General features: G+C 52.6%; 9 protein-coding genes across 9 annotated transcripts; 5 read left to right on the top strand and 4 right to left on the bottom strand.

Annotated features, from left to right (window-relative positions):
* Positions 1–1,734: 1,734 nt before the first annotated feature.
* Triagg1_9440 (uncharacterized protein) lies at positions 1,735–2,748 on the top strand (the record flags this gene model as incomplete). Its single annotated transcript, XM_062904398.1, has 1 exon — positions 1,735–2,748. The coding sequence occupies one exon, from the start codon at positions 1,735–1,737 to the stop codon at positions 2,746–2,748; it is 1,014 nt and encodes a 337-aa protein (XP_062751601.1).
* A 440-nt stretch (positions 2,749–3,188) lies between these two features.
* Positions 3,189–4,394, bottom strand: Triagg1_9439 (uncharacterized protein; the record flags this gene model as incomplete). The annotated part of the gene is made up of 3 exons (XM_062904397.1): positions 3,189–3,650; positions 4,002–4,278; positions 4,345–4,394. The coding sequence occupies 3 exons, from the start codon at positions 4,392–4,394 to the stop codon at positions 3,189–3,191; spliced, it is 789 nt and encodes a 262-aa protein (XP_062751600.1).
* Positions 4,395–5,571: 1,177 nt separating this feature from the next.
* Triagg1_9438 (uncharacterized protein) lies at positions 5,572–5,969 on the top strand (the record flags this gene model as incomplete). Its single annotated transcript, XM_062904396.1, has 2 exons — positions 5,572–5,747; positions 5,810–5,969. 2 exons carry the CDS (start codon positions 5,572–5,574, stop codon positions 5,967–5,969), a joined length of 336 nt encoding a protein of 111 aa, XP_062751599.1.
* A 197-nt stretch (positions 5,970–6,166) lies between these two features.
* On the bottom strand, positions 6,167–7,377 carry Triagg1_9437 (uncharacterized protein; the record flags this gene model as incomplete). Its single annotated transcript, XM_062904395.1, has 3 exons — positions 6,167–6,915; positions 6,977–7,197; positions 7,274–7,377. 3 exons carry the CDS (start codon positions 7,375–7,377, stop codon positions 6,167–6,169), a joined length of 1,074 nt encoding a protein of 357 aa, XP_062751598.1.
* A 397-nt stretch (positions 7,378–7,774) lies between these two features.
* Positions 7,775–11,604, top strand: Triagg1_9436 (transcriptional regulator family: Fungal Specific TF; the record flags this gene model as incomplete). Its single annotated transcript, XM_062904393.1, has 7 exons — positions 7,775–7,810; positions 7,874–8,381; positions 8,785–9,269; positions 9,346–9,550; positions 9,646–9,677; positions 9,738–11,339; positions 11,455–11,604. 7 exons carry the CDS (start codon positions 7,775–7,777, stop codon positions 11,602–11,604), a joined length of 3,018 nt encoding a protein of 1,005 aa, XP_062751597.1.
* A 5,976-nt stretch (positions 11,605–17,580) lies between these two features.
* On the top strand, positions 17,581–18,957 carry Triagg1_9435 (uncharacterized protein; the record flags this gene model as incomplete). Its single annotated transcript, XM_062904392.1, has 1 exon — positions 17,581–18,957. The coding sequence occupies one exon, from the start codon at positions 17,581–17,583 to the stop codon at positions 18,955–18,957; it is 1,377 nt and encodes a 458-aa protein (XP_062751596.1).
* A 1,037-nt stretch (positions 18,958–19,994) lies between these two features.
* On the bottom strand, positions 19,995–20,744 carry Triagg1_9434 (uncharacterized protein; the record flags this gene model as incomplete). The annotated part of the gene is made up of 2 exons (XM_062904391.1): positions 19,995–20,332; positions 20,405–20,744. The coding sequence occupies 2 exons, from the start codon at positions 20,742–20,744 to the stop codon at positions 19,995–19,997; spliced, it is 678 nt and encodes a 225-aa protein (XP_062751595.1).
* Positions 20,745–21,654: 910 nt separating this feature from the next.
* Positions 21,655–23,732, bottom strand: Triagg1_9433 (uncharacterized protein; the record flags this gene model as incomplete). Its single annotated transcript, XM_062904390.1, has 2 exons — positions 21,655–23,132; positions 23,231–23,732. The coding sequence occupies 2 exons, from the start codon at positions 23,730–23,732 to the stop codon at positions 21,655–21,657; spliced, it is 1,980 nt and encodes a 659-aa protein (XP_062751594.1).
* Positions 23,733–23,822: 90 nt separating this feature from the next.
* Positions 23,823–25,727, top strand: Triagg1_9432 (uncharacterized protein; the record flags this gene model as incomplete). The annotated part of the gene is made up of 6 exons (XM_062904389.1): positions 23,823–23,992; positions 24,041–24,110; positions 24,181–24,413; positions 24,515–24,658; positions 24,725–25,081; positions 25,160–25,727. The coding sequence occupies 6 exons, from the start codon at positions 23,823–23,825 to the stop codon at positions 25,725–25,727; spliced, it is 1,542 nt and encodes a 513-aa protein (XP_062751593.1).
* Between the last annotated feature and the right edge of the window lie 625 nt (positions 25,728–26,352).

Here is a 26,352-nt window from a genome sequence, read left to right as displayed (position 1 = left end):
ATGGGTTCATGCAAGAGTCCCCCCCCCAAGGCCATCATCACACAGGCGCCCGTCGCGGCTATCGGAAGCTTCCTAGCGCAAGCGACGAAAGCAAATGCATGTCAGAATAACCCCGGCCCAGGTCGGCTATTCAAGTTAAACCGCTCACTTTTCTAGCCGACGAAAGGCATTTGTTTCTTCTCGGAGGGAGCCAATAGCAAAAGGCTAGAGTTGATTTGTATTCTTCCTCTTCTGTTTCCACCCTCCATCTTCGCTAGCTTCTGTTCGTTTCAACCTCTCTCACTGCATTCTACAGGGTTTTCATTCGTGCCGCTATCGAGTGGAGGACGCGGAACAACAGGCCGTTGGAGAGGAGCCAATCACATGGAATTCCGCAGCTTGGACACTCGTTCGTCGAATATCCGCAGCTGCGCGTCTGTCTGTCACTGATCCTGGTCGAGCGTCGGTGGCAAATGGCATATCGACAGGGGACGAGAGGAGACGGAAAGGAAGATGGACGACACGCTTGCAATGGAGCAATATCAGAGTTTTGAGTGAGCGAGCGAGTGAGTGGGCTCATGTACATACAGGGGGGATCTTCATACCAGTGCATACAATGGATATATTACAAGGCACGATATTAACTGCTCATTGTCGTTTACACTTTACCCGTCCTCGTATGTACAAGGTAGGGTTGCATCTTGCGCGGGTCGTCAGAGGGCGTCTGAATGGCCTCGTCTTCCGCCCCGCCAATCCCGGCCCTCGTCGGGCTCCTCCGCGGCACGGCCTTTGCGCTCTTGCGCCTCTTGTCCGCGCGTCTATGCCGCTGCTGATTGGATCACCGTCTGTGGCGTCTACTCGTTGCATTCGGACAGACGCCGTGTTCCGCTTGTTCTCTCTCGGAGAGCCTCATCCAGCTCTTTTCCCCTACGTACTCCATCTTGACTATACGGGGCAGGGCTTAGGGTCATCTCGTGCCGTCTCTCTGCGAAGTTCCCACACGCACCAACAAAGTCCTGCCAAAAAGCCCACGTCCTCTGTTTGGACGCAAGGTTTGCCGGTAGTCGAAGGATCCAAAAGGTTGCCACGGGCTAACATGCTCTTTCAGGTTGGATCGTCGACGAATAGCATCATCAGGATCGCTAGATGAAGAAAGATACAGCCAGCCCTGATTTTGCTTACAGCCCCCTCTTTCTGCTTGGCGGGGGACCAACATTCCCCTTCTGAATATCCGTTTTTCTGCCTTTTACGTGATTTTTGCCTCGGCGTCGAAGAAGCCTGATCGGATGGGGGGCGTGGCTTGTCACCACCATCAGCGTTGCATCCCAGCAGGGATCCATCGGGATATGCATGCAATCTATATGCTAAGAACCAACGCGCCGTTGACATGATGCCCTAATACGGATGCGGGCGAGATGTTGGTCTTGTGTGTGTGTCCGAGGATGCGTGCAATCCAGGCTTCCACGGCCCGTATAACTATTGCCGGGCCTCCCCTTCGGCCGCATCTTGGGCATGGATTTCTCGCTACATGTAGCTGGTGTCTTTGCTCAGTTCGCCTGTCTTGATGGGGTTGATGAGTTCAACGATATCAATCTTTTTGTTTGTATCATCATCTCGACGGGGAATCAATGATACCCGCAGCAGATTTGATTCAGCCCCATTGTGAGCAGGCAGCCTTGGAAATAGACCACTAGTACATGACATCTTGTTATACTTGGATATTCCCTGCTACCATCATATATAACAGAGCCCAACATGATCTCCTCAATACATCTCCCCTTGTTGGTTCTGGCCATCTCCCAGGCTACATGTACCCAGGCTCTTGAAATCACCCCAAGAGACTCCTCTTCGTCTCAAACCCTCCCCCTACCCGCCACCATCGGCATCTTCGTCGGCGTCATCTCCATCTTCGCCCTCGCCACCGTCCTCTTCATCATCTACTTTGCTCGCCAGAGACCCTCCCCATACATCGAGCAACGCTACTACTACAGGGAAGACTATGTCTCTCCCAAAACCCTAGTTGAGCCTTGGGGCTACGTCGTCAACCAGCCTCGTCATGGCCCCGACTTCCATGGCGCTGCAAACATGAATGATTCCGATGGAATCAGCGAGACCAACGGCCAATACTACAACCGCATGGAAGAGGCCGCCCGCTTCAGCCACATCCAACTCACACACGATCCAAGAGCCATCATCCACGGCCCCGACAATGCCATGCCTGCTCATCACGCCTACGATCCCAGCACCGTATCAAAGAAAGATCGCAGAGCCGGCTCTACACGATCCCTATCACCCCCTCGACCAACCCACAAACTCAGGCCAAGCACGCCCGACTCCTTCATCATCCAAGCCTACAAGTCAGTCGTGGAAGACGCCGCGAGACAATCCGCTCTGCAATCACCCCCTACTTCAGCACAGCCCGCCCTACCATCCCCATCAGAGGCAACCTCCTCCCCAACTTTGAAATCTTCATCTCGCTGGAGCTCCAGACTGTCCTCCCTCTCTCTACCCAAAATCCACCTACCCAAACGAAACGCTCCTCCCAGCCTCATCCTTCAACCCATGGCAATGGCCAGAACCTCTGGGGACCGCCAGTTGCACATCACGCCTCCCCTCCTCAACGACCCGAGATTCATCGACAGGCCACTTGGCGCTGGCATCGTCGTCGTCGATCGCAATCGTCCACCGACTCCTAGATCTGGCGAAAAGTACGCTGCCTACACAGAAGTTCCGCTGGCTAGCGGGAAGAGCGCCCTATACGGGATCTGAAGAAGAGAAGGCAGAACTACCCCTTGTTTTCTTTTGTTAACATGCACACACTCGATAACTCACTCTCTTCTCCTTTGTCTTTTATTGTATCGTGTATACCGGAGGCTAAGCGTTGTAACCTTCTTGGATGTTTGTTCAAGATGTTGTAAGGTTTGGGGAGGTGGCTTTGTCTATTAAGCGGCGTTGGGTTTGCACGAGGTATTCAGCCATATGGAAATGGCCGTCGATCATTTATACCCTGGGGAAATTGGGGCGTTCTGGTTGAAATTGACAAAATATTATATTCTTAAACCTGTATTCAATTATATATTCCTAGGCCGTTCGCCGTTCTTGCCGTCGAGTTACAACACTGCATCCTTTGTAACTAAGTAACAGCCGGCATCATCATTATTTAGTGGTATCAATAGATAAAAAGGTGACGTGTCTTGATTTTATATGGCTCAGCCTAGGCGTTGCCCAGGTCCTCTTGTCCGCCACGAGTCTGGCAATGGTCCACGAGACGCACCACTGCTTCGACCGGATGCTGCATCAGGTACTCTGGCTCCAGCTGCTGCTGGTCGTTGCGGTGCTGGTGCTGGTGCTACCCCATTCACCAACGAACTAATAAACGCAGGAGTCTGAATCCAGTTCCGGCCACCTGCGACCTCGGGCCAGATTTTGCTGAGGAACAGATACAGGTGTGCCGCTGCAAGTCCATGAAGCTGCAGCAATACGATGCCAATACCACCGGGGAAGAAAAGGTTGATCGCCATCATGGCGAACGGCACAAGCTGGGACGGGATGTTGATGAACATGTAGTTCGTTTGCTGTCCTCGCTGCTCCTGGGTTACGGTGTAGGCCATGGCAAGGAGAAGTGCTTGCGTCAATACTCCAAACCCGAAGCCTGTCAGGTGACTCAGTATCTGAAGCCGGGGTGTCAGCCTCAATCACGAGCCAGGAGGATACAAAATGAAGGTGATGGAGAAGGAACAGGCACAAGTGACACCAAGAGGGAAAGATGTAGGGAGCATATAAAAACCACTCGAGTGAATAGTGAACCACACGAGCCATCCATTACGACATCCCACCATGCCCACACCGCAAGCCAATCCTTATGCGAATGAGTGGATCGACTCGAAGTGCAGGGGTAATCTTCCTCAATTCCAGGAACCGTGATAGCAGTAGAGGCATCGCACTATCCGGGCAGATATTTGAGGAGTTTTCATCAGGGTACACGGGGAAGCACATGAAAGATATTGAGTTAAAAGACCTACCAGAATTGTTCCGCCAACGAAAGTCAAGTACCAGACGAAATCTTCTCGTCGAGACAATCGCGGATGACCTCTCTCCAGCTGACTCATGTACATGTACATGTGGAAAGTGTCAAATAGGATTCCCAGGTTTGGGAAGGTAATCAAGAAGCATGTTACGATACGCCAAACTTGCGGAGGGACCCGAAACAAGTAGTGGATGTCATAGGAGAAGAAATCCGCGGCAAGGACTCCTGTGTGTACAGCGCAGGATAGACCAAAGGTAACGGTCGCAACAGTTCTATCGAAGCAGAGTCAGCACGAGTTTCTTGCGCATGCATGCGGCTGTATGGGAGGGTGTCCTTACCTAGCAATGGGCGGCGCTCGCCAGTATGCGTCCGTAGAAAGCTCTGCCATTGTGGGCAACTTTGCTCATCAAAAGGCGTAAAACCTCAAGTGCAGACGGACGTGAAAAGAATGAAGATGCAAAACACCAGAGCGCTAGAGATGCTTATGAACAGCAAAGGACAGACTTGGCAGCACCAGGCAACAACGGGAGCGTAATCATTGCTGGGTTTGCTCGAGTCAAACTTTTGTCGGCTGCTGTAGGACAAAAAGAAATTGTGTCCAAAAGATTCTTTGCTTCCGCTTTTGTCATGACCTGGACGGCATAAATGCATAACCGCTTATTAGGTTGTGTACCTGCAGCTTTGTACCCCACAGCTGCAAAAAATATGTGAAAAATCGAGGCGGTTCGTGGTGTGAAGTGGATGTGCTGGAATATTTCAATTGGTTAATTGCCCACGCGAGCAGGAGGCACCACGGCGTGTTGGAGAAATTTACTCTGAAGGCGCGTTTTCATTGTCTGTAGGTACTTTGTAGCAGGGCCGATGTATGAGGGCCTACGGGTATATTCTGCCACGAGCTTAAATTACAAGATCTACCTACCTTACGTATCTACAGATGTCAATATTTCCAACTATTCAATCATGATTAAGGGAAAATATACCCCGCGTGGCAAATGCCGGGTGGTTTAGTAGCTTGTTCAACTAGACGTTATTCGATACAGACTGTTGTTGGGTGAGAACCTCAATACGCGGTCTTAAACCATATAATGGCAAGTTTTCACTGTGCAACTTGAGTCCACTCATGCAGAACAAGAAGAGCCCACGAACCGGTACTCTATCACCAAAACAATTACAGTACACGAGAGAGCAATATGTAAAAAAGGCCCTATTATCTATCAGATCCATTGAGAAATTTCTGATTATAATTCTCGTACGAGCAAAGATGGGATATGTGGGGAAGCTCACAAAACAGCTACCCTGAAGCCTTTTGTTACGTCAAAATTTAATGACGTACAATATTTCTCGGGCGCTCGGCTTTGCTAGATCTCACGCAGCTGTTCTCGATGTGAACTTGGCATCACCCCAAAGCGAATCTGCATCTCTGTAGCCCCTGGAATTATTAAAAAATTCGGCATTCCTATCCCTGCCCCCTCTCCTCAGTACACCCTCTCACCGGCTTGTGGCCTTAAACGCTCAACGCATCATTCAATTGCCTTCGTCTCACACTGCATTTCTCGCCTCAAAAGATGGTCGTCGCTCCCCACGATCCGTTGAAGAGCGACGAGGCAAAGGATGCCGGGTGGGAGGCCGGCAAGGGAGGTCTTATCGGAGCAGCCAAATGGGGTGCTGGAGCGGCGATCCTGGGGAGCGCCGCCTTCTTCTGGTCTCCGGTCTACCGCAAAACCACCATTCAGTTCAAAGTGTAGGCATATCAAATCAGAAACTTGGACTTATTAGGTAATACATGAGCTCATACGGCGATAGTTATGTTCAAATGTCAGCCATGGTCCTCGGCGGCATGATCGAGGCAGATCAACGTCTGAGGCAGTATGAAGCTCAGGTGAGAGCTCAGAGGAGGTGGCTCAGAGAAAAGGCAAAGTGGGACAGGTACGAGCAAGAAATTGCACAGAACAATGGTAAATAAAGATGGACGAACCCAGCGTGTCGGATTTCCCAGAGATCAAAAGCTTGATCATGTATATAGCATCATATGATGATACCCCAAGTACCTCACATTGTATAGTAGCATCTCCCCAATTCCAACGCCCAAGAAACCGAAAAGAAAAGCAAAAAAGCACATTCGCTACCTGTATTCCGTTGGTCATGCTATTGTCTTCTATCCTATTTTGACGATGTTTTAAACCTCTTGGGGTCCATGTTGAGCTTGCACAGACGAGCGACACACCCAGACAGCTGAAGTAGGGTCTGAACACCTTCCAGGATCTTCATGTGTGTGAAGCCAATCTCCTTGATAAACTCTAGCTTTGAATGTTCGCTGAGCGTCGGCATCGTCTTTGTGACCTTGAACATGGTACTGATAATATCGTGGCTCGAGTATCCCAAATCCCACAGCTCTCGGAGGGTGTCCAGAGCTGAGTCGACATTCCCCTCGTAGCAAGCTTTCAGCATGGCCTGTACTTTGATTGGGTGCGGTGAATCGACCACCTTGAAGACATTGTCGCCAGAGACAAAACCGAAGCCAGCCCATGTTGACTGCAGGTTGTTAATGGCTTGTCGCATATCTCCCTCTGCACTGAAAACCAAGGCGGCCAAACCGTCGTCGCTGTATTCGACCTTTTCCGCCTCGATGATTTGCAGCAACCGCTTCACTACTTGTTCATCCGTTAACTTGGCATACCGAAGGATTGCGCATCGTGATTGCAGCGGCTCGATGATTTTGTTGGACTGGTTGCAGGCGAACGCAAATCTAGTGGTATTGGAGTAAATCTCCATAGTTCTACGGAGGGCTTGCTGGGCACCGGATGTCATGCTGTCGGCTTCGTCGAGGATAACCAGCTTATGTCTGCCAGCGGGCAAGGTAACTTTCTTCTGCGCAAAGCCCTTGATTCGGTTACGAACAACGTCAATACCTACGCCCACGAGTTAGCAGAGGTCAATTGCACGGCAGCGCATACAAAAGCATCATAGTACCTCGTTCATCACTGGCATTGAGCTCCAGGACAGCCTCCTTGTATGATTCTCCTAGCAGCTGGCGGGCTAGACAGAGAACGCTGGTCGTCTTTCCAATGCCGGGCATACCCGATATAATGACATGGGGCATGTTTCCCTCCTTGGCTATAATCTTTAGACGCTCAATAGTCTCTGTGTTGCCGACAACGTCGTCCAGGAACACCGGGCGATACTTTTCCACCCTTCAAACGATGCCGTTAATAACTTCAAAGTGGAAGACACAGCTGCCCGCCTGGAGGGGCTGGATTACCGACATACCATGGTAACTCATAGTTAGGTGATCCATTGGACGAAGCTGCAAGAACTGCCTTTGACGTGGCATTCGAGGACTCGCCCTTTTCTTCTGGCTTTGCGGCGGGCATTTTTACTCGAGGATTTTGGGATGGTGAACTCAAGCACTTTACGCGATCCAGCGGACGCGTCGAGATCGCTAAGTTGGCAGCTCTGGCACTGCTTTAGTGGACGCTAAAACCGCCTACAGCAGTACAAAGGTACATGGGAAACCAGAAGTGGCCCGTGCACCACCGCCACTATGGTGCAGCAGCAATCGCAATCTTATCTACCCAACTTTTTTTTTTGGACTTTGATCGTCATATCGTCTCACGACAGCATTTACGAAGGGTCGAACCGTTCACAACCAAGCTCTCTTTTACCTGTAATATCACGCCTAATCAGGGCCGAACTATACATATGTCCGAACAATTGAGGATCAAAGAGGCCATTCATCATCGATAGTCGGACGACCGCAACAACGCAGTCATGGGTGTCGCGAAGAAGACGAGAAAGTTTGGACAGGTTTGTCCTCCTTCATCGGCAAAATGTATCGAGTTTCTGGGAGATACTGACCATTGAATCTAGGTCAAACGAGTCATCGGCCTGAAGGATGTCCGACTCAAGGAAAACCGACTGAAAGAAGAGCTCAAGCAGAAGGAGAAGGAGGCTAGGAGGACGGTCGGAGGAGAACTCGTCAAGGAAGTTGCCCAGATGCCGAGCGGCATGTATTTCGCCCACAACGACAACCTCAAGCCACCCTATAGCGTCCTCGTCGATACAAATTTCCTAAGTCATACCGTTCAGAGGAAGCTGTCGCTGCTGGAATCCATGATGGACTGCCTCTACGCAAAGTGCAACCCCATCATCACCTCGTGCGTCATGGCCGAACTCGAGAAGCTCGGCACAAAATACAGACTGGCGTTGAAAATTGCCAGAGACGAGAGGTGGCAGCGGATACAGTGCGATCACAAGGGTACGTATGCAGACGACTGCATCGTGGACCGGGTGACGAAGGATCGGATATACATCGTGGGGACCAACGACAAGGCCCTGAAGCAGAGGCTGCGAAAAATCCCTGGTGTTCCGATCATGAGTGTGGCGAGGGGCAAATATGTAATAGAGAGGCTTCCGGGCGCGCTGCCTACGTGACGGGATTATGGGTCAAAGCCTTTGATTTATTTACTTGTTTTTCTTTCACAATCTTCGTTCCAATCTCGGTTTTTACGCTTTGCGGTTGCGCAACTCGCGACTGGAGTTTAGCGCAAATCCGAACCATTTCCGATTAGGTAATGCCACTGAGCCATCAGCCTTGCTTGTTACCAATGCGTAGTTGAATAATCTAGACTCCAAAGCGACTACGACGCTGTAAAATAAACTTCATAACTGTCAGCCGTTGCAACTCTAGTGTGCTGCTAGTTGTGTTAAGCATACATAGGCAACTCGTGTGGCGCGCGGAATTTCCAGACAAGAACTTTTCGGCTTGTGAACGCGGATAGCATCATCGCCACCGCTTGGTATCACAAAGGGCTTACAAAAGGCCAACGACAAGGCTGAGAACCAGCGCACTGGGCAAAACACCCTCGAGCGTAATAACGAAATGGATTTGGGAATGAACTCGGGGAGCTCAGCATCCCTTGTAAAGAAGCGCACGCGGATCCTCCTCTCGTGCGCGCCATGCCGGAACTCGAAGCTCAAGTGTGACCGGGAACAGCCATGCGGGCAGTGCGCGAAGAAGGGCCGCCTGGACTTGTGCGTCTATGCGCCAAAGCCGGAGAAGAAGAGGCCGGCGGCCAAGGGCATGGCGGCGCGGCTGAAGAGGCTCGAGGGAATGGTGCGAGGCATGATGGACGACGAGGGGAATCTCAGGTCGGGGACTCAGGCGGCGGAGGGCGCGGCGCCGCAGCTGAAGGGAAAAGTTGTTCACGGAGACAATGCGACGACGTATGTGGGCGCCACTCACTGTCTGGCGATGCTTGAAGATGTAAGTGATGAAGAAGGCGGCGATGACGATGGGGTTTGGGATACGCGGAAATCCCGAAGGCTAACGGTGGCTTCAGATTGAGGATATCAAAGCCTACTTTGACGATCCTGGGGACTCGGACGACGACTTACTGCCGGGTGAAGAGCTGGAGGGGCCGGAGATGCTTCTTTACTCTCGAGGGGCGCCAACCAGCCGGGAAGAGCTTCTTGCTCAACTACCCGAGAGGCATGTAGCGGACAGGCTGGTTACGCGGTACTTTTCATCGAAAAGCCCATCTCAACGTGAGTATCATTCCTTCAGGTTCCTCTTGAGTTGTCAAGTTTATGAGAGTTTCTGTGACAGAAAGGCGGGAGGAGGCTGACTTGATGAGATACAGACGTTGTTCACCGTCCGACATTCACAAGAGCGGTAGGTTTGATGCCCAACTTGTCATAAGCTCCCCCGTAACTAACAAATGACGGCATCAAGTATGTGAAATTCTGGCAAAACCCTGGTGAAGCCTCACTGCATTGGGTAGCCCTACTCTTCATGGTGCTCTGCCTGGGCGTGTTTTTCAACAACTTTTCCGCCCCCGACGAGGTGGAGAGTGATTCACCGATATCAGTCAAGGACAGAATCAAGCAGTACCGCTCATGTGCGGGATGGGCGTTGATATGGGGCAAATACTCTCAGCCGACGTCTGTAACGGTGCCGGCGTTTATTCTCTATGTGGAAGCCGACTTCATCCTCAACCGAGCGGCGCAGATGAACTGCTACATCCTGTCGGGCGTCTGCGTGCGGTTGATGCTCAAGATGGGGTTCCATCGGGACCCTTCTCACCTGGCCAACATTTCCCCCTTTGAAGGCGAGATGAGGCGCAGGCAGTGGAACATGGCTGCCCAGATCGACCTCCTCGTCTCCTTTCACATGGGTCTGCCGAGCATGCTCGCTGGGATTGAGACGGATACAGAGCTGCCCCGTAACCTGGAAGACGACGACTTTGACGAAAAGTGCAAGGAGCTGCCGCAGCCACGGCCGGAGAACGTCTACACGTTTATGACTTACGCCATCCACAAATCCAGGCTCCTTCGTGTGTTCAGCAAGATTGCCCAGCAGGCTCACTCGCTAACGCCGCCGAGCTACAGCGATGTGCTGAAGCTGGATAACTTGTTGACCGAGACCTGGAGCAGCATCCCGTCGTTTATGTACGTGAAGCCGTTGGAAGAGTGCGTCGGCGAGGAGCCCCACCAGATCATTCAACGATACGGAATTGCGTCTCTATATCACAAGAGCCGCTGCGTTCTCCATCGACGCTACCTGGCAGAGGCAGACCCAAAGCCCGAGCATGACTACTCGCGAAACCAGTGCCTGGATGCCGCTACGACGCTGCTGGACTTTCAATACGCTTCTTGGATGGGGTGTCAGCCCGGCAACGTCCTCGGCCGCTCGGGTTGGTTCATGAGCTCGCTCGCCGTCCACGACTTTATGCTTGCCGCCATGATTCTCTATCTCATTATCCAGAACGACAACTATTCCGAGGACGGCTCTGGTTTCGGCACGGCAGGCAGGCAAAGGGAGGCGCCGACCAAGGAGCAGCTGATTGCCATGATTCGGCGATCACATGATATCAGCTGTCAAGTATTCAACAAGTTGACGGATCTGAGAAAGACGGCGGACACGCTGGCTGTGATGCTGGCCAAGCTCGGACGGCCAGTTGAGCGAAGCTCGCCTGCTTCCTCTAGCACGCAATACCCACAGTCCGGCAGGGACTCGAGTCGATCAGCATCCAGCCATGTTGTATCTCTCGATGCTGTTGGATACGCCTCTGACTATCCCAACAGCGGACTTGAAGGTCAGTCTCTTCATTCCAGTATTGCCCCTCCCTCAGATGATATGCTCGGGTTGCTAAGAAATCTTGCAGATTCAGGCTCTAGCTCCGGGCCAACACCGTTCCCCCAAGGCCAGCCAGCCTGCACTGCAGCTAATGCGGGAGCTACTATACCCAGCCGCAGCAACGCCGGTGCGCCAATAGCAAACAACATCAACCAGTTCGACATGTCTTGGATGTTATCTGTGGATAACGTAGACTGGGTAAGTAAAAGCCCTAGTTTCCTCCTCTGGAGCAATCCCTCGCTTTTGCCGTGGCAGCAACATGTGCAGTTTGAATAAAATAAAAAAGCTAACCAATGATTGAAAAATAAAACAGAGACATCTGGATGCTTCCCTCGGCCAGAATGTGACGGACGGGTCGGGCTCCAGCACGGCTCAGTCGTGGATGGAGAGAATGCCGCTGGATGATGTGGATATGTTGAATGCCGATCTTTGGAATATGGCCCCTGAAACTGATGGCCAATGAGTTTGAGCATTTTGCAGAGAGATAAGAGAAATACGAGTAATGATACATTAAGACCACTGTGATCAGCCAACGCGCTGCTTGTTGCGTTTCCGCCTCCTTCCCTAACAGGGGTGCTGTGTTGATTGCAAAGAGTCATGTTACGGCGACAATTCACTTGACGCCTTCTCCACGCCAAGTCCAACCAGGGTCATCACATGTTGCATTATAACGAACCCAGTACGGAGTACATCACTCGTCGTAACCTGTCCATCAAGACGAACCTGATTTTCTCCCCAACTGCGTCTCAATATGGAAATGTAGTTTTGACTAATAGGGAACCTTGGGGGGGGAGGAAGAGTACGCGAAGAACAACTCATGCGGCCAAATGTGCAGATGAATGTGCCCGATTTCCCCACAGGTTGGCCATCCATTATGATGGTACAAACCGGGAAATGCCACTTGGGATGCTACGCCAGTAAGAGTTGGAGGGCTTTTTTCAAATAACCGTTGATAGCACCGTGCCATTGGACCAAGAAGGGAAAGCCCGGACGGATTTGGGGGGAGAAGTGGCTTGGGGATGAGCCTGTTTGAGGTTTTTTTTTCAAAGAAAAGAATTGGCTTTCGAAAGACGCCCCAACAGTTTGATGAGGAACGAAGAGAGTTTACGCAGCGAACAAACAAGGAAAACAGCACTGAGCATTCCAAAAGCCCCTTCGGTATTCGGCTCGTCGCAGGGGGGGGGGGGGGGGGGGGGCAACCCCCCCCCCCCCCCCCCCCCCCCCCCCCCCCCCCCCCCCCCCCCCCACACCCCCTTGAGAACGTGCCATGTTGGTGCTTCCAGGATTCAAAAACAGTCGACAAAGTTGCGCGCGGGGTGAACGACGGGCAGTCCATCTCGCACGGAGTATTGCTACTTTACTGTACAGGTCATAATTTCACCGCGATAGGGACCGAAGAAGCAATAGAAATTCGAAAAAAAAAAAGGGCACGCGAGCTAATGCATGATATAGGCCGAAGTTTGCGGCAACACACCCCTCGTTTCTCCTCGTTTCGTGTAAGCACGAGCGACTGCGTAACAAAGTGGCCCTCCTCCGCGTTTTGAGACGTTCTCGCTTGAGCCTTGATGGATCGGGGGCCAAGGTTTGTGCGCCTTTGTCGCAATCCCGTCGAGTTTTGGCGAAGGGAGCTGAAGGGGCTTACCGTGTCCTGTACCCCCCCTAGAGAGTGTTTGCTGTTCTCTGCACGATCCGGCGCCAACGAAGCTCACGAGGACAAGGAAAATGAGCTAGCCAATAAATGGGGGCAAATGCTATTCATAATGGCCTGCATGAGCGGGGGGTAGAGACAAAAGGGAAAAAAAAAAAATATAGTAGTATCACGTAGGAGGTTGACCGTCGGCTAGATGAGCGGTTCTTTTGGGGTTTACGGGCACTGTCTCCGGCCAAGTGAAGTCACAACCCTGTCACCAGCTTGTTTCTCGCCCGCTCGTAGGGCGCAATCACAAGGGGCGCTAAAATGAAAGAAAATGAAAGAAAAAAAAAGAAACAAGAGAAAAGAAGAAAAAGTAGCGATGGTGGCGGGAAGCCGGTTGGTGTAAGAGCATTTGATTGATGGGGAAGCCGCATCAACGGCGTCGTGCGGCGTGTCGGAACGCAGCATCTCTCAACGAGCTGCACTACCTCTACAGGCCACAGCGAGTGACGAATGAGAAGGCAAGGAGTGAATGCAGAGGGAAAGCTATCGCAGGGGATTGGCTGCATAAACCGTTACACCCAAGGCTGCCAGGCCTAGTACGAATCCAGGTATACGTCGACAAGCCTCAAGCCATGGAACCATGACATTACGGAGCTGCAGCACCTTGAGGGTTCAGAGAGATTACTCCTACTGGGAGTGATGGTACCCCGTAGAAGGGGAGTGAGTGGGAGGCAAGACAAGGAGAGCGTGTCCCTTGGAGACAAATCTCAAATTGAAAAAAAAAAATTACTAAGAAAAAAGGGAAACAAGACAAGAAGAAAAATCATGACAGGTCTGGTGACCCGAGCTCTGGATCGATCGATGACGGTCCAGGCCGGCAGCAAGAGAAAAAAATTTCGTGACATGGACCAACAGTATCAAGGCGATCTTGAAGCAATTGAGGATATGAGCAATGGAATGAGGTTAACGAAATCATCTGACTGGAGAACCGGGGCAAAAATTTACCTAATCTCAACCTCTCCTTTGCCGCTGCAGGGGCTCCGGCCTCTCTGCGTGTATCCGCTCTTGGCCCTGGGGTTGAACCTCGTTGAACCTGGACCGTGGAAACGTGGGAAGAGTTAACGAGAGCTAATGCAAATAGGCCGAACGCCGGCAATGCGGGAGCTGGGTTACCTAGCGGTCGTATTTCGCAGTGAGCGTTTGTATGGGGAATACGAAGGGGGGGAGTACGGAGAGTAGCTACGAGTACAGTAGCGCTGTGGCAGCCGAGAAGAAAATTTTCTTCATCCTTCTCTTTCTCTTCTCTCATCTTTCCAAAGGGTCTTTTTCTGCTCGTGGATCCTGCGGCCTGAGTCGAGTCAAGTGTGAAGATCCTACCCCGTTCCTCCCTAGAGCCAATGGCCCGATAAGATGCCTCAGATAGCCGTTGGTTATCTCGGAGCCGCAAATGCAAAATGATGTTTTGTATTGGATACTTCAAAAGTACCTGCTGTACACCGAACGGCACATGCCTCGCAGTTTCTTGGGCGCAGTGTTCGGCTCCGTTGCGTTGCTTGGGGACAAACTTTTGGTCCGATGCCGCAATCCAACTCCAGTATTGTCTCAGCATGATCCGGCGTCGATAGTACATACCAAGGCATGCGTATGCTCGTACTGTAAGCTGCCGCGAATTAGGCAGCGTGCGCCGTACTGCGTCGAGAGCCGCTGCACGGAGTAACGAGCCCCATGTGCCACGGCTTCTGGTCCGTACAGTAGTGAGGAGCGCGTGACAGGGCCGGGTCAGCCATTCTGGGCAGCCCCGGTGCTGGAAACTGTGCTCCATAGCTTTAGCATCGCATGTAGGGACTTTGGACATGTCCAGAACGGACACACGTTGCTCAGGACGGCAGTATCATTAGGCTGATGCGGCATGTCTGCGTATAAGTATGGAGTCGTTGTGTATTCGCTAAGGGCAGGTCATGCAACTGTAATACAGAATACTGGACCTCACCCGTCAGCCCCCAGGCAGAGCCCAGGCACTCGTACATGCGCATATATGGAGATGGAGAAGGGTACCTACTAACCTACTAGATGATGGAATTCGGAGAGGCCGCTAGCCGTCCTGTGCCTTTGGGAGACGTCGTCTGTCTGCTGACCTTCTGCGCCCTTCTTCCGATGCCACAGTGTACCATGATGGGCCCTGGCACACTCCGTACAGTAGATGGTACCTGTGCTCCCTGCACACGTTAGCTCTGATCTTGTGTAGCATCTGGCTGTGTTCCTCTTCCAATTCCGTCTTTAGCGCTTGTGCATGCCATTGGTGGTTACCGGCAGCACTATCTAATGGCATGTAGTAATACCAGATAAACGGCAGTGTTCCAGCAAGCCCTTGCGCCTCATCCGCGGAGTTGCATGGAGCCAAGGCGCAAAACAAGAAAATCCCAGAGGCGACTTCCTTTAGCGACGCCGCCCGATTGGTCGGCCCCAGACAATCTTCAAGTAAAGTGGTGAGGGAACACAGCATCAAAATGGTTCAACGCAGCTTTTGGCCCGATTGGAACATGCATCGTGCATGGGGCTTTTCTCTGGCCTGATGCGAACGGAAAGGCATCGACAACTCGAGCAGAAACCCGTTGCTAGCCTTGTCTTGTTCCGGTCAGGTCATCCGCGCGTGAATGGATCGACTTTTGCCAGAGGCTTTTGGAGCAAATCAGGCCAGCCGCGGGCCCTATCGGCGCGTCTGACTGGCCAAAAGTTTACACAGGCCTAGCACTCATACAGGTACCATGTTACGTAGCAGTTGTCTCGACTCGCACGAATCTAATCAGATGTTGCCCGTTTGTGCAAGGTACTCCATACAGGGATCCATGATGACGGAGATCGGGCTAGCCAACTCAAAAAAAAGGTGGTGGTCTAGGTACCTGGTACCTAACAGTCTTACATGTTGCTCCGTTCCTGTCGAAGATAGCGGCCGGGCGGGCTCCGACTTTTTTTTCTCTTTTTACTTTTTCTCTTCTTTTACTTCTTCTTTTCTATTCTTGCCGTCATTAACCATCTACGGGGAATGCTACTAGGATTAGGGCTTGCTCTTTCCCCCCAGGTCTCACAAGCAGTACTTGGCGGCACCTTTCAGTTGCGTTCAGCAGAATCCAGACCAAAGTACTGCCAGGTACCCCTAACCCCAAGCTTTTTGCAGCACATGGCCGCATCGAGGACCTTGCAGGTGAGGCTTTGACACTTGGCTTTACACGGAGTCGGTACAAGTGCGCCGTGCAAAAGTTCTCGTACCTGGTACTACCGCTGCGAGTCTCTCATCTCGGGGTCCAAGCGGTACTTGCGCCTGTACCCTGTAGGTACAGTGCCTGTATCTGTACCTGTACCTACCTGTGCCTGTACCCGTCGCCTCCGACCTTCGCTCCTGCTGCTCTGGGCGAGGCAAGGGTGTGCCGTCATTCTGCATCGCCGTTGACTTCACTCGGGACTGCGATATAGTATCAGTGTTTGTATTAGTATGAGTACCTATTGGAGTAATAATGGCCATCCACGGATTTTATTCGTACCTAGTATGACGCATTTTTCTATTCAGCTTAGTAGTACCTAGTAGTACATGCGGAATTCGATACCGAGACTCGACTTGTGACAGGTATTCGCCTTATTTGCCTGATTACAGAACAGACTGCAGTCAAGCAAGCAAGATTCCTCCTCTTCCCCCCCCTCCATCTTGAATCTACTCCGTACCAAGTTACCTATCCCAACACAACCAACCCCCTCCTCATCCCTTATCGCCCTGCACCCAGCAGCCAGCCAGCCATCTGACTGGTTTCAGCGCGCGGCCGCCATCCAAGTAAGAAATTGCCAGTCCTCACACGCCAAGGCGTGGCGAGGCCACTCCGGACTAACCCCAATCTTTCCGTCTCTTCAAGCTAGTCTCCCAATTCGCGCGAGCTAAATCGACCATAGCCGTTGTTCTTATCGGGAAAAAAAAGAGACTTGACCCCTCTACTGGACAGTGCAGTATCAGTGTCAGTATCAGTCTCAGTAGTATATCCAGAGGACGTATCCCGTCGCCTCGTCTCGTTTCGCCTCGCCGCCGTTGCTGTTGCTGTTGCTGTTGCTGTTGCTGTAATTCTTTTACACGGCGAGTGCTCCTTTGCGACAGCGTCTCGGCCCCCTTTTGTCTCGTTATATCACAGGACAATCCCGGCTGCGGTCCCCCTCGGCCCCTGCGACCAATTGCATCTGCATCTCCCATATTTCCGCCTCTTCTTGCTCGTACAAGTACTCGTACTCACTCGCCCACCGCTCTCGAATATCCGCTGTTTTTTTTTGTGTTGTGCCACCGGCCTAGACCAGACCCGACAAGTTCTGCGCTGCCCGCGTGGGATCCTACATCATCACCACTTTGCTGTGCGCCGCGTCCAGCCGCCGGCATTGGCCTCTCTCTTTTCTAGCTGCTTCAAGTACAAGTAATACCGTGCTCGCTGCTTGTCCTCCCACGCTCTCGCCCGTTCAAACGGCCCACGGCCCACGGCCCACGATCCACTGTCATACCTCGCTCTTACGTACTGACTACTCGTTTTTTTTTTCGATCCATGAGCTGAGAGACAAGCCCTACTGCTACCTCTTGCCATCCCCCACCATCAAATCCGCATCCTAGGCGATCTGCCTCTGTTTTACAGGCGGGCTGGCACGTCCGGATAACGGTGGCCTTGCCTGTCGAATAAATACACAGCCTGCGTCGGAGCAAATCAACTTCCTGTCTCGGCGACCAATTCCTTCCAGTCGGCTTCGGCCTGAAATCCCACCAGCAAGCCAAACGGAGCCATGCCGGCACAACTCAACGGGTCCGTTACGGGCGCCCTTCCCATCCATATCGCGACCGACCAGACAAACGGCTTCCACAAGCAACATAAGCATTCGCGATCCTCCTACTCCGAGTCGTCCCCTCTGGCCAACTCGAGGAACAACTCCTTGACCTTCCGCCCTACCAAGAGATTCATGTCTACGCCAAAGACCATTGCCGTTATAAACGCCAGCGGCCGCCAAGCTGCGTCGCTGATTCGCGTGGCCACGGCCGTTGGTTACCACGTTCGTGCGCAGCTGCGGAATCTCGAAGGAGTTGTCGCTACCGAAGTGTCCACCAACCCCAACGTCACGGTCTTTGTCGGCGAGCTCTACACGAGGCACCAGCCAACCAAGGAGAACAAGGATGTAACTCAGAATGGCCCCATGCCCGGCGTCGGCGTCAACCACGATCTGATCGACAATCTCTTCCGCAACGCACAGCTCGCCTTCATCAACACCACTTTTTACGGGGATGAGCTGCAGATCGGCAAGGCTCTGGCCGATGCCGCGAAAAAGGCCAACATCCAACACTACATCTACTCCTCCATGCCCGACCACGCAGCATACCACACCGGGTGGCCGTCGTTGCCCCTATGGGCCGCTAAGCACAAGGTTGAAGAGTATGTGAGGGAGCTGGGCCTGCCCGCCACCTTTGTCTACACCGGCATCTACAACAACAACTTCACCTCGCTGCTTTACCCGTTGTTCTGCATGGAGCTGCAGCCGGATGGCTCTTTCACATGGCAGGCCCCGTTCCACGAAGACGCCAAGCTCCCCTGGTTGGATGCTGAACATGACGTTGGGCCTGCCGTTATACAACTTTTCAAGGACGGCGTATCCAAGTGGCAAGGGGAGCGCATCGCTTTGGCGTACGAATACCTGACCCCGGTGGAGGCTTGCAAGCTCTTTGCCCGCGGAGTCGGCCGTCCTGTCCGCTATATCAGAGGACCTATCGAGATCAAGGTTCGCATACCTACGGGATATCGACAACAGCTCGAGGCTCTGGAGAAGCTCTTTGATCCCAACGAGAAGGACCCTGCGAAGCAGCCCCCCTACTTTGGCGACCCAAAGCTGGAAGCCAGCTGCCCGCGGGAGGCGCTTGAGTTGTGGGAGGGCCCCCGAGGACTGGAAGAGTACGCGAGAGAAATGTTCCCACTGGAGGAAGAAGCCAATGGCTTGACGTGGATGTTTGACGAGGAGGATGACGGCCACGAGGCCCGGATGCAGGCCACAACGACTTCTGTGGAAAACATGAGGATCCAGGATGATGCAGAGGACGACTCGTCCGACGATGATGACGAAGACGGGCTTGTCATGCGTGGCCTGAAGCGAGCCGAAGAAGGCTGGCTCGCCTAGAGAAGCTGTTTCTTGTGCAGGTTGCGTCGTCATTGGATGGGCGATGATTGTATTTTGCAAGCCTTGGCGTTTACATCGACATGGAATTCGAGCCACCGCCTGAGTCGAATGGTGTATCTGGAGCATTGTTTCATTACTTGTCTTTCTCTCTCTTTTTTTTTTGGTTGCCATTTCCCCAGGTTTTCTTCATTCTCAATATTTTTTGCCCCCACAAAAAGGCGTAGGTCTCTGGCTACTGCTTGATAATGGGTAGGTTTTTTTTTTTACGAACGACACCGATATTTCACAGCTCATAAGAGAAAAACAGCGCTTGGACAATGGACGATGGGAGTTTTTAACATGGGTGACTATTTTTTCCTCCTCTTAGCACAACTGCACATTGGCGTGGCGTTGGTGGCAGGGCGGAGACTAAAAAAAATATAAAACAAATCTGACGAGGGCGCGCGGGTATTGGACTTGGTGAATATAGGGGGGGCTACTGTTGGGAGCGTGCCATTTCGTCTTCTCCTCTTCACGGCAGTACATAGTTATACGAACTTGCTACATGCACTTTACTACCGCTACTATATGCATCTCGTTTCAACTGGGGCGTAGATGGTGACTTTGTCGGTAGGCTTTTGCTGGTGCTGGATTCACGGTAACGGGGCGAGGTGAGAGAATAGGGGCAGCAAGGGGGAAACCTTGGTGATTCTTCTTTGTCTTTGTTCTTATTGGTTGACTGGGGTGCTGCAGAGCCGTTCGAGTAACACAACTAGATGAAACTTGTTCTCGGTCGTAATTTGCGGTTTGTATTCACCATGTAACTGTACAATATATGACTTGGTGGTAGGTACTAAGCCAACACTATAGTAGTTACGAGATTTATATGTCCTGAGCCACTGTTTCCCGCTTTCTATAACATTCATTTCATATCCCATGACGCTTCCCATATGATTGATTGCCTTGTTTCTCTTTTGTTTTAAAGCCAAAGTGTCTGTCATAAAACTGCCATTTTCACCCAGGCTTACACTCACTCACACACACACACGTAGCCAGCCTCACAGCTTCCCCTTGAGCAGGTTCCCAATCATCTGCTGGCCCGTAATGTACGTCGTCTTCCACAACGTCGGGAAATCAAGGGTGCTGCTCAGGCCGTCGGCGAACCCGAAGAAGAGCATGGGCGGGATCCAGCCGCGGGCGTACTCGAGCGCGAAGCAGCCCTCGGGCATCTTGTACTGCTTGGCGTCGCCGCGGCGCAGGTGGTGCACGCTGCCGGCGGGATACACCTCGGCCTCGTACTCGCCGGGCACGTAGGCGACCTGCGTGCCGGACAGGATGTGGAAGTAGTCGTCGGCCGTGTGGCGGCCGGTGTGGCCCTCTGTGCCGATGGCCGTGCCTTGGGATTCGCTGTCAGCGTTTCCTTGTTCTTCTCTTTTGGTCGTGGAAAGGCTATTGATGGTTTACTCACCAAAGATGATGAGATACTCGGTAACACTGGCGTGCAGGATGTACATGGCTCCCATGGCCCCGCCGGCATTGTTAAACACCCAGTCCTCCTCCAGGTTGACATATCCCGGCACCTTGGCGTTGAGCTCGTCCACAATGTACTTGACGATGCCCCGCGTGTTGTTGCCGTGCTCGGCGACTCCCCTCTGCGCAAGGTCGTGCAGGTGGTCCGTATCGAAGACGTAGAACCGCTGCAGGTCCTGGTCGAGCACGTACACCACCGACGCCAGCAGCGCCGTCAAGAGGCCCAGGATGGCCAGCAGGCGGCTGATGCCGGGCGGGGAGGGTTCGTTTCGAGGCATTGGCTTTTGCTTTCTCTTCTCTTTCTATAAGAACCTGAAAACGAAAAAAAAAAAAGGAATTACTATGTATTATTACACTGATGAATTCTAAAAAGAAAAGAAAGAAAACAAAGCTTTAGGGGACTTTAAAGGAAGGGCGAGGTTAGAGGAAAACGAACCACTTTCGGAATTGGGCCAAAAGTAGCCCAAGTAAGCACAACGGCCGGCAATAAACAACTTGACAAAACGCCGACAGTTTGTCTTCCAAACTGCCACAAAAGATGTACACTGCAAGCAGCAAAAAAAAAAAAATCCTCTGAAGCCAATCCAATGCGCTCTATTAATAAAGAAATCCAATTGCCTTGCAAGCACTGGATTGTCATTCTCGGCACCCGAGGACTCGCGCGCTCGTTTTCTGCCGCACCTTACCGCTCGGCCGGATCACGGCGATCCGGATGAGGCCGTCCATTTTTTTGGTGGAGAGACGTCCCTCCGAATGGCAGTATCGTATTCGTACTCGTGCGTTATGCTAGATCGGCGCGTGTAATCCGACCATCATGTCCGAAATATCGCGGCCAAATCAACACCTGCCTAGCCGACATACAGGCACCTTGCTCTTTTGTTGTTTTGTAGCCGCAACGTGATTTGTTCACGATCAAGAATGAAGCAGCTTTTTCAAGATTTGCAGTTGATTATAACAGTTTAGTCATTACGGAGCGCTGGTGCGGGCTCTCAGTCAAACGCCTCGACGCCTCCGGAAAATCTAAATCTCTCCCAGCCGTATCCTTTGTGTACAAGTTTCCTCGTTGTGTAGCAAAATCAGTTCCGAATGTAGTTCCCTTTTGGTTTCCTCCCCCCCTAATTTGAATTGACAACCCAGCGCGAAACCCGCGCTCACACCCAGCCCACGCTCACAACACCCAACCCCAACTTACTCCCCATCCGAGTCCGCCATGGCCTCCTCTGTCTTATCCGCGTCGTCAACGTCTTCATCCACAATCGCCGCGTTGTCGACATCTTCCATGTCCACGTCATCCAGCATGGCAGCGTCGCCATTCACGTCCTTGTCATCGTCCCTGGACGCATTGCCGTTGACATTGGGATCGGCATGCTCGGCGGCAAGGAGGTCCGATCCATCAATCAAATTCTCACCGTTGCCATTCTCGTTGGCCGTGGGCGGCTTGGGCTTCTTGATCACGGCAATCACGCCAAGCTCGTCTTCGTGCCCTCGCCAACGAGCCAGACGGCGCGTTGATCGTCGGATGGAGGCGGCATACGAGCTCACCTCTTCGCCATAGTCGTCCTTATCGGTGGCCAAGAGGCAGAGCCCGCCTATGCCCCTTTCTCTAAAGGCATTGCCGCCTTTATCACCATTGGCAGGCAAGTTGCGTGGGGTATGGCCCTCGCCGTCGCTGTCCTCGAAAGGATCAGCTTGAGCTTTCAGACGCCGATATGTTCTCACAATGGCACCCTCTTGTCGCCGGACCTTTCTGCTTTTGTGATGGTGTTTTCGAAGGCCACGGTCAAGAATGTATTCTACTCTTTGGCTTCGGTTTCGCTCAACGGCAAGCTGATGTGCTGTCGGTGGGCGAGGCTTTCTGGCGACAACGCCACTCTCGTTTCCGTGGCGAGCAGGCGAGGAACCTTCGAAAATCTGATACTTGAGAGGAGCCGTTCTACGTCCATTCATGACCGCGATCGTTCGGGCTAGTGCTCTTGGGGGAGGTGTCGATCGCGTACTCTCAATGTCAGATTCATGCTTGGAAGGCCTGATTCGGGGCAAAATCGCAGGGCCCTCATCTGCCAGCGATGGTCGGGCCTTGCCACGCTTCTCTCGCTCTGTTAGGAATTGATGATCCATTTCCAAGATTGTGGCACGGATTTTCTGTTTCTCGTGGCCAAACTCAATCTCGACAGCTGGGTCAACATTCTCTGCGGCTTCCTGCTCCTCGGTCATTTCTTCGAGCTTAGGGACACCTTGGTTGGCGACATCGAGACCGTAGTCTACGCCAGGGCCGAAAGGATTCTCCTCACACCCCTCCTCTGTAAAATCAGATTCGAGGTAGAACCACATTAGCCACAGAAAGGCCTTTGCTCTCGACATGCTAGTGTATTGGGTTTTCATAACGACGTCGTGAAATTCGCGATGGAGCGGGAAATGCAACTCTGCGACTTTTTGCGCCGAGTTGCACATTACAAAAATGAGGTTGACGGGATTGGTGCGAGGAATCCCTCTCTGCTTGATCTTGTCCAGGGAATTCGGCTCGTCCCGATCTTCCGCGCCGCCCTTGAGGATGGACTTTAGACGCGGGGCGTCTTGCAGCTGCTTGTAGGCGTGAGGATCTTGCTGCGCTTGGAGAGAAGGAATGGCGTGATATGTCCGCAGCTGCGCTCGCATCTCAGGAAAGACTATTGATTCATGGTTTAGTTTGTTGGGGCGCTCAAGATATTGGGTGGAACCGAATAGATAAGATGCGTAGACGTATGGATAAAGATGAGTTACTCACAGTTGAGAGTCGTGTTCATGCGGCCCATGTTGACCAGCAAACAGACCATTGCCATGCCCTTGGCAGCTTCTCGGTCATTCATCAACTTGTCCCTCAGCACTTTGCTCGTCTTGGAACTGCGCGCCATGGTGTCGATGTACAAGTCGGCAAAGCATTGCTTCTCTAGTTCAGTGTCGTACGAGTTGGTGAAGACCTTTTGTTCGTTGTCGAAGACGGCCCTCAAGAAGTCGTACTGGATATCTTTGCGCCACAGAGGCTCTCCATCCTCCTTCTTCAAATGTCGGATCTTGCCAATCTGAGGCTGCGCGTCCTTGTCCTTGTCCTTGTCTTTTCCTTTGCCCTTGCTCCTGGAGGGCTTCTCAGCGGCCTCGGAAGGGGTTGCGATGATGGTGTCTTCGTCGTCGACTTCGGCGCGCGAAGCAAACGACTTGGTTTCTGGAGCAGGAGAGCTCGGGTGCTCTACATCTGACGCGGCGTCCGCTGAGCTGGGCGAGGCGGCCATGGCGCGAGCAGTTTGTGGTGACGACGTTGAAATCGAGGTTTGTTTTGGGGGAGAAACTAGAGTGCGTCGTTGTTCGTCTTGCGGTGGACAATGGAATTAACGGCGCATGATTTACGGCTCTGGCGCCAGGGGAATTCGGACTTGCACCAAGCAGAAGCAGACGCTGATGCCGATGGCGCTCCGATGGCGATGGCGAAGGTCGTGGCCAAGCAGCTGGTGGATAGGGATGATGATGATGCGAGGGTGATGGTGATGGTGATGTGGGAGAAGAATTGATGACAACGGGAGTTTCCACAAGACACGGGCAGGGAAATGGGGACAAAGCTACCGGTACATTTCTCGCGGGCAAGAAAAGCTGAGGTCAAGCACGAGGCGCACGTACGCGCATTGCCAATAAGGCTAGCAGCAAAAAGCCAATTCTCCCTGCGATGACCTTGCCTCGCCCTAGCTGCGGGCTTTGAAGCGACGACGGGTACTTGTCGCGGGCGTGCGCACAGGTACCGACGTGCCCGTAGTCAACCGGCGCGGTACCTTGAAGCCAAGTACCGACCGTTCTCTCCATCTGCCCATCGTCAAGTTGCCCTCCAAATTCGAGCTTTCAGCGAGAGGCGCGCTGGGCGATGCCGCTATGGGAATTTCAATGGGCCCTGACTGCAGCCGGGCAGCCACTGAAGGGCCCTTGTAAATGTGCGGGTCCGTGCGCCTACCGCTGCCGGGCTCACCTCTCCAGCGCCTTTGCATCACCCCTGCACAGCCAATCTTCCCAGTTGCTCTCACGACAGTTACTATGCAAACATAAACAACACCGGGCATCACAAGCTCAAGGCCGCCCTGGCCACTGTCCCCTCCCCTCCTCTGGCCGTACTAACGAATCTAGTGAATCTGCGCGAGGCTCAGCCTCTCTTCGGGAACCTGCGACGGTCTTTGTATGTCCAACACGTCCTCCAACTCTCGCTCTGATTTTTTTTCTGCCCTTGTTTGCTTGCGCCTAGCCTCGTGAAGTTGGCCCAGCTTACCAACGCCCGCATCAGGAAACCGAATAGACACATCCATACTGTTTCATCGCCGACCGGTTGCCGTTCAACCCCCCTGTGTCCTCTGGACTCGCAATTCCTCAGAATGTCGAGCTTGGCCAGGGCGACCACGCCCGTGAAGCAGCAAGTTACGGCGGCCACAGCTACCGACAGCCCAGGCACGTGGAGGCACCCCCGACTTGACGAAATCACCAGACGTCGCGATGCTACCAACTTCTCCGAGAAGAACGTGCGGCGGATTGCCTACAACATTGTCGCCTTGCTGGCCATGTGGTCTCTTCAGCTGCTAGCCAAGTTCAAGCTGGACGCGCAAATGTGAGAGAAACAAGAGAGACCGACGGCTGGGATTCCGGCACATCAAGGTGCATTTCTAACCCCAAATCGACGATTTAGGTTGCCCAAGCCACTCCGACTATACCTCGGATGGGCATGGTTCCTCGCCCAGCTCCTCCCCTTCATCCAGATTGGCATGGCATGTCTGCCGCTCATTCGGCCGAAAGACGAGCTCTCCGATATCCCGTTGACGGCTACCCAGAGACAATTGCTTGGACTCGATCCGTCGGTCATCGCGCCTACGCCCGACGCAAAGTTCAGCACACCTCCGCGATATTCACGAACACCATCTATTGCGGGCTCGGTGGGAAGTAGAGCCAGCTATCCTGGCTCTCCTCTAGATGGACGAGGAGGCGACCTCTCCAAACCTCTTCCCCCGAGCTTTGCCGGCGCACTCTCCCAATTCTCCCCCATTGGGAGCCCTCTCGGCCAGAGCGTCAACGGCATGAACAATAGGAGGACATCCTTTGGATCGCCGGGCTCCTTTGGCGCGAGCACCTCGTCCAACATCTTCTCCGACCCTAGCTCACCAAGCCCAGCGGGAGGCAAGAGGACGAGTATTGGGCTTAATAACAAATGGTTATACGAGAAGGGAAGAAGGCCGTCGGGTAGCACTTGGGCTAACTAATACGCAAGGGAATATACACGTCAAGGGACTTTTTTATTTTTTTTTATTATAAAACTGGTAACTTTTCCAAGGGAAACTTGGTATTTCGTAGCCCGGGGCTGGAGTATAAAACCAGAAGGCGAGTGCCGGGGGTTTTCACTCCGGGTTGGCACATCAAAGGCAACAATGTAATATAGAACGGCCGTCTTTATGATAAACGTACGTAGCAACATGGTAGTTAAGCATGGTCTTTTTGGGCACACGGCCTCGTGGGCCTTCTTGTTAATTCCAGGAGCTGATTGATGTTGCTTGACTCAGGATCTGTTGGTAAAACTGAGATCTGGTCCACTTTATGCTCCAGTTCTTTCTGAAAGTGCAGAGACCACTCCCCCGCTATGTAAGAAGCAAAAAAGAAGCTGAATTGAGATATCTGCAACCAAAAAGAAAAAACAAGACGCGAAGCAGACTGCGTAAGGCAAAAAGCAATGCGCGAACCGGGACTCGAACCCGGGTCGCATGCTTGGGAAGCATGCATGCTAACCGCTACACTATTCGCGCTGGTGATGATGTAATAGGTTGAGGTTCGATTCCATAGTTCAAGCTTATAGAGGGAAGAAACTGGAGCTACAGTGGGTGGTTGCAAATC

This window comes from Trichoderma aggressivum (assembly GCF_033847375.1).
Source record: "Trichoderma aggressivum f. europaeum strain CBS 100526 chromosome Unknown scaffold_053, whole genome shotgun sequence".
Classification (NCBI taxonomy): domain Eukaryota; kingdom Fungi; phylum Ascomycota; class Sordariomycetes; order Hypocreales; family Hypocreaceae; genus Trichoderma; species Trichoderma aggressivum.
This window is presented reverse-complemented; position numbering and strand designations above follow the sequence as displayed.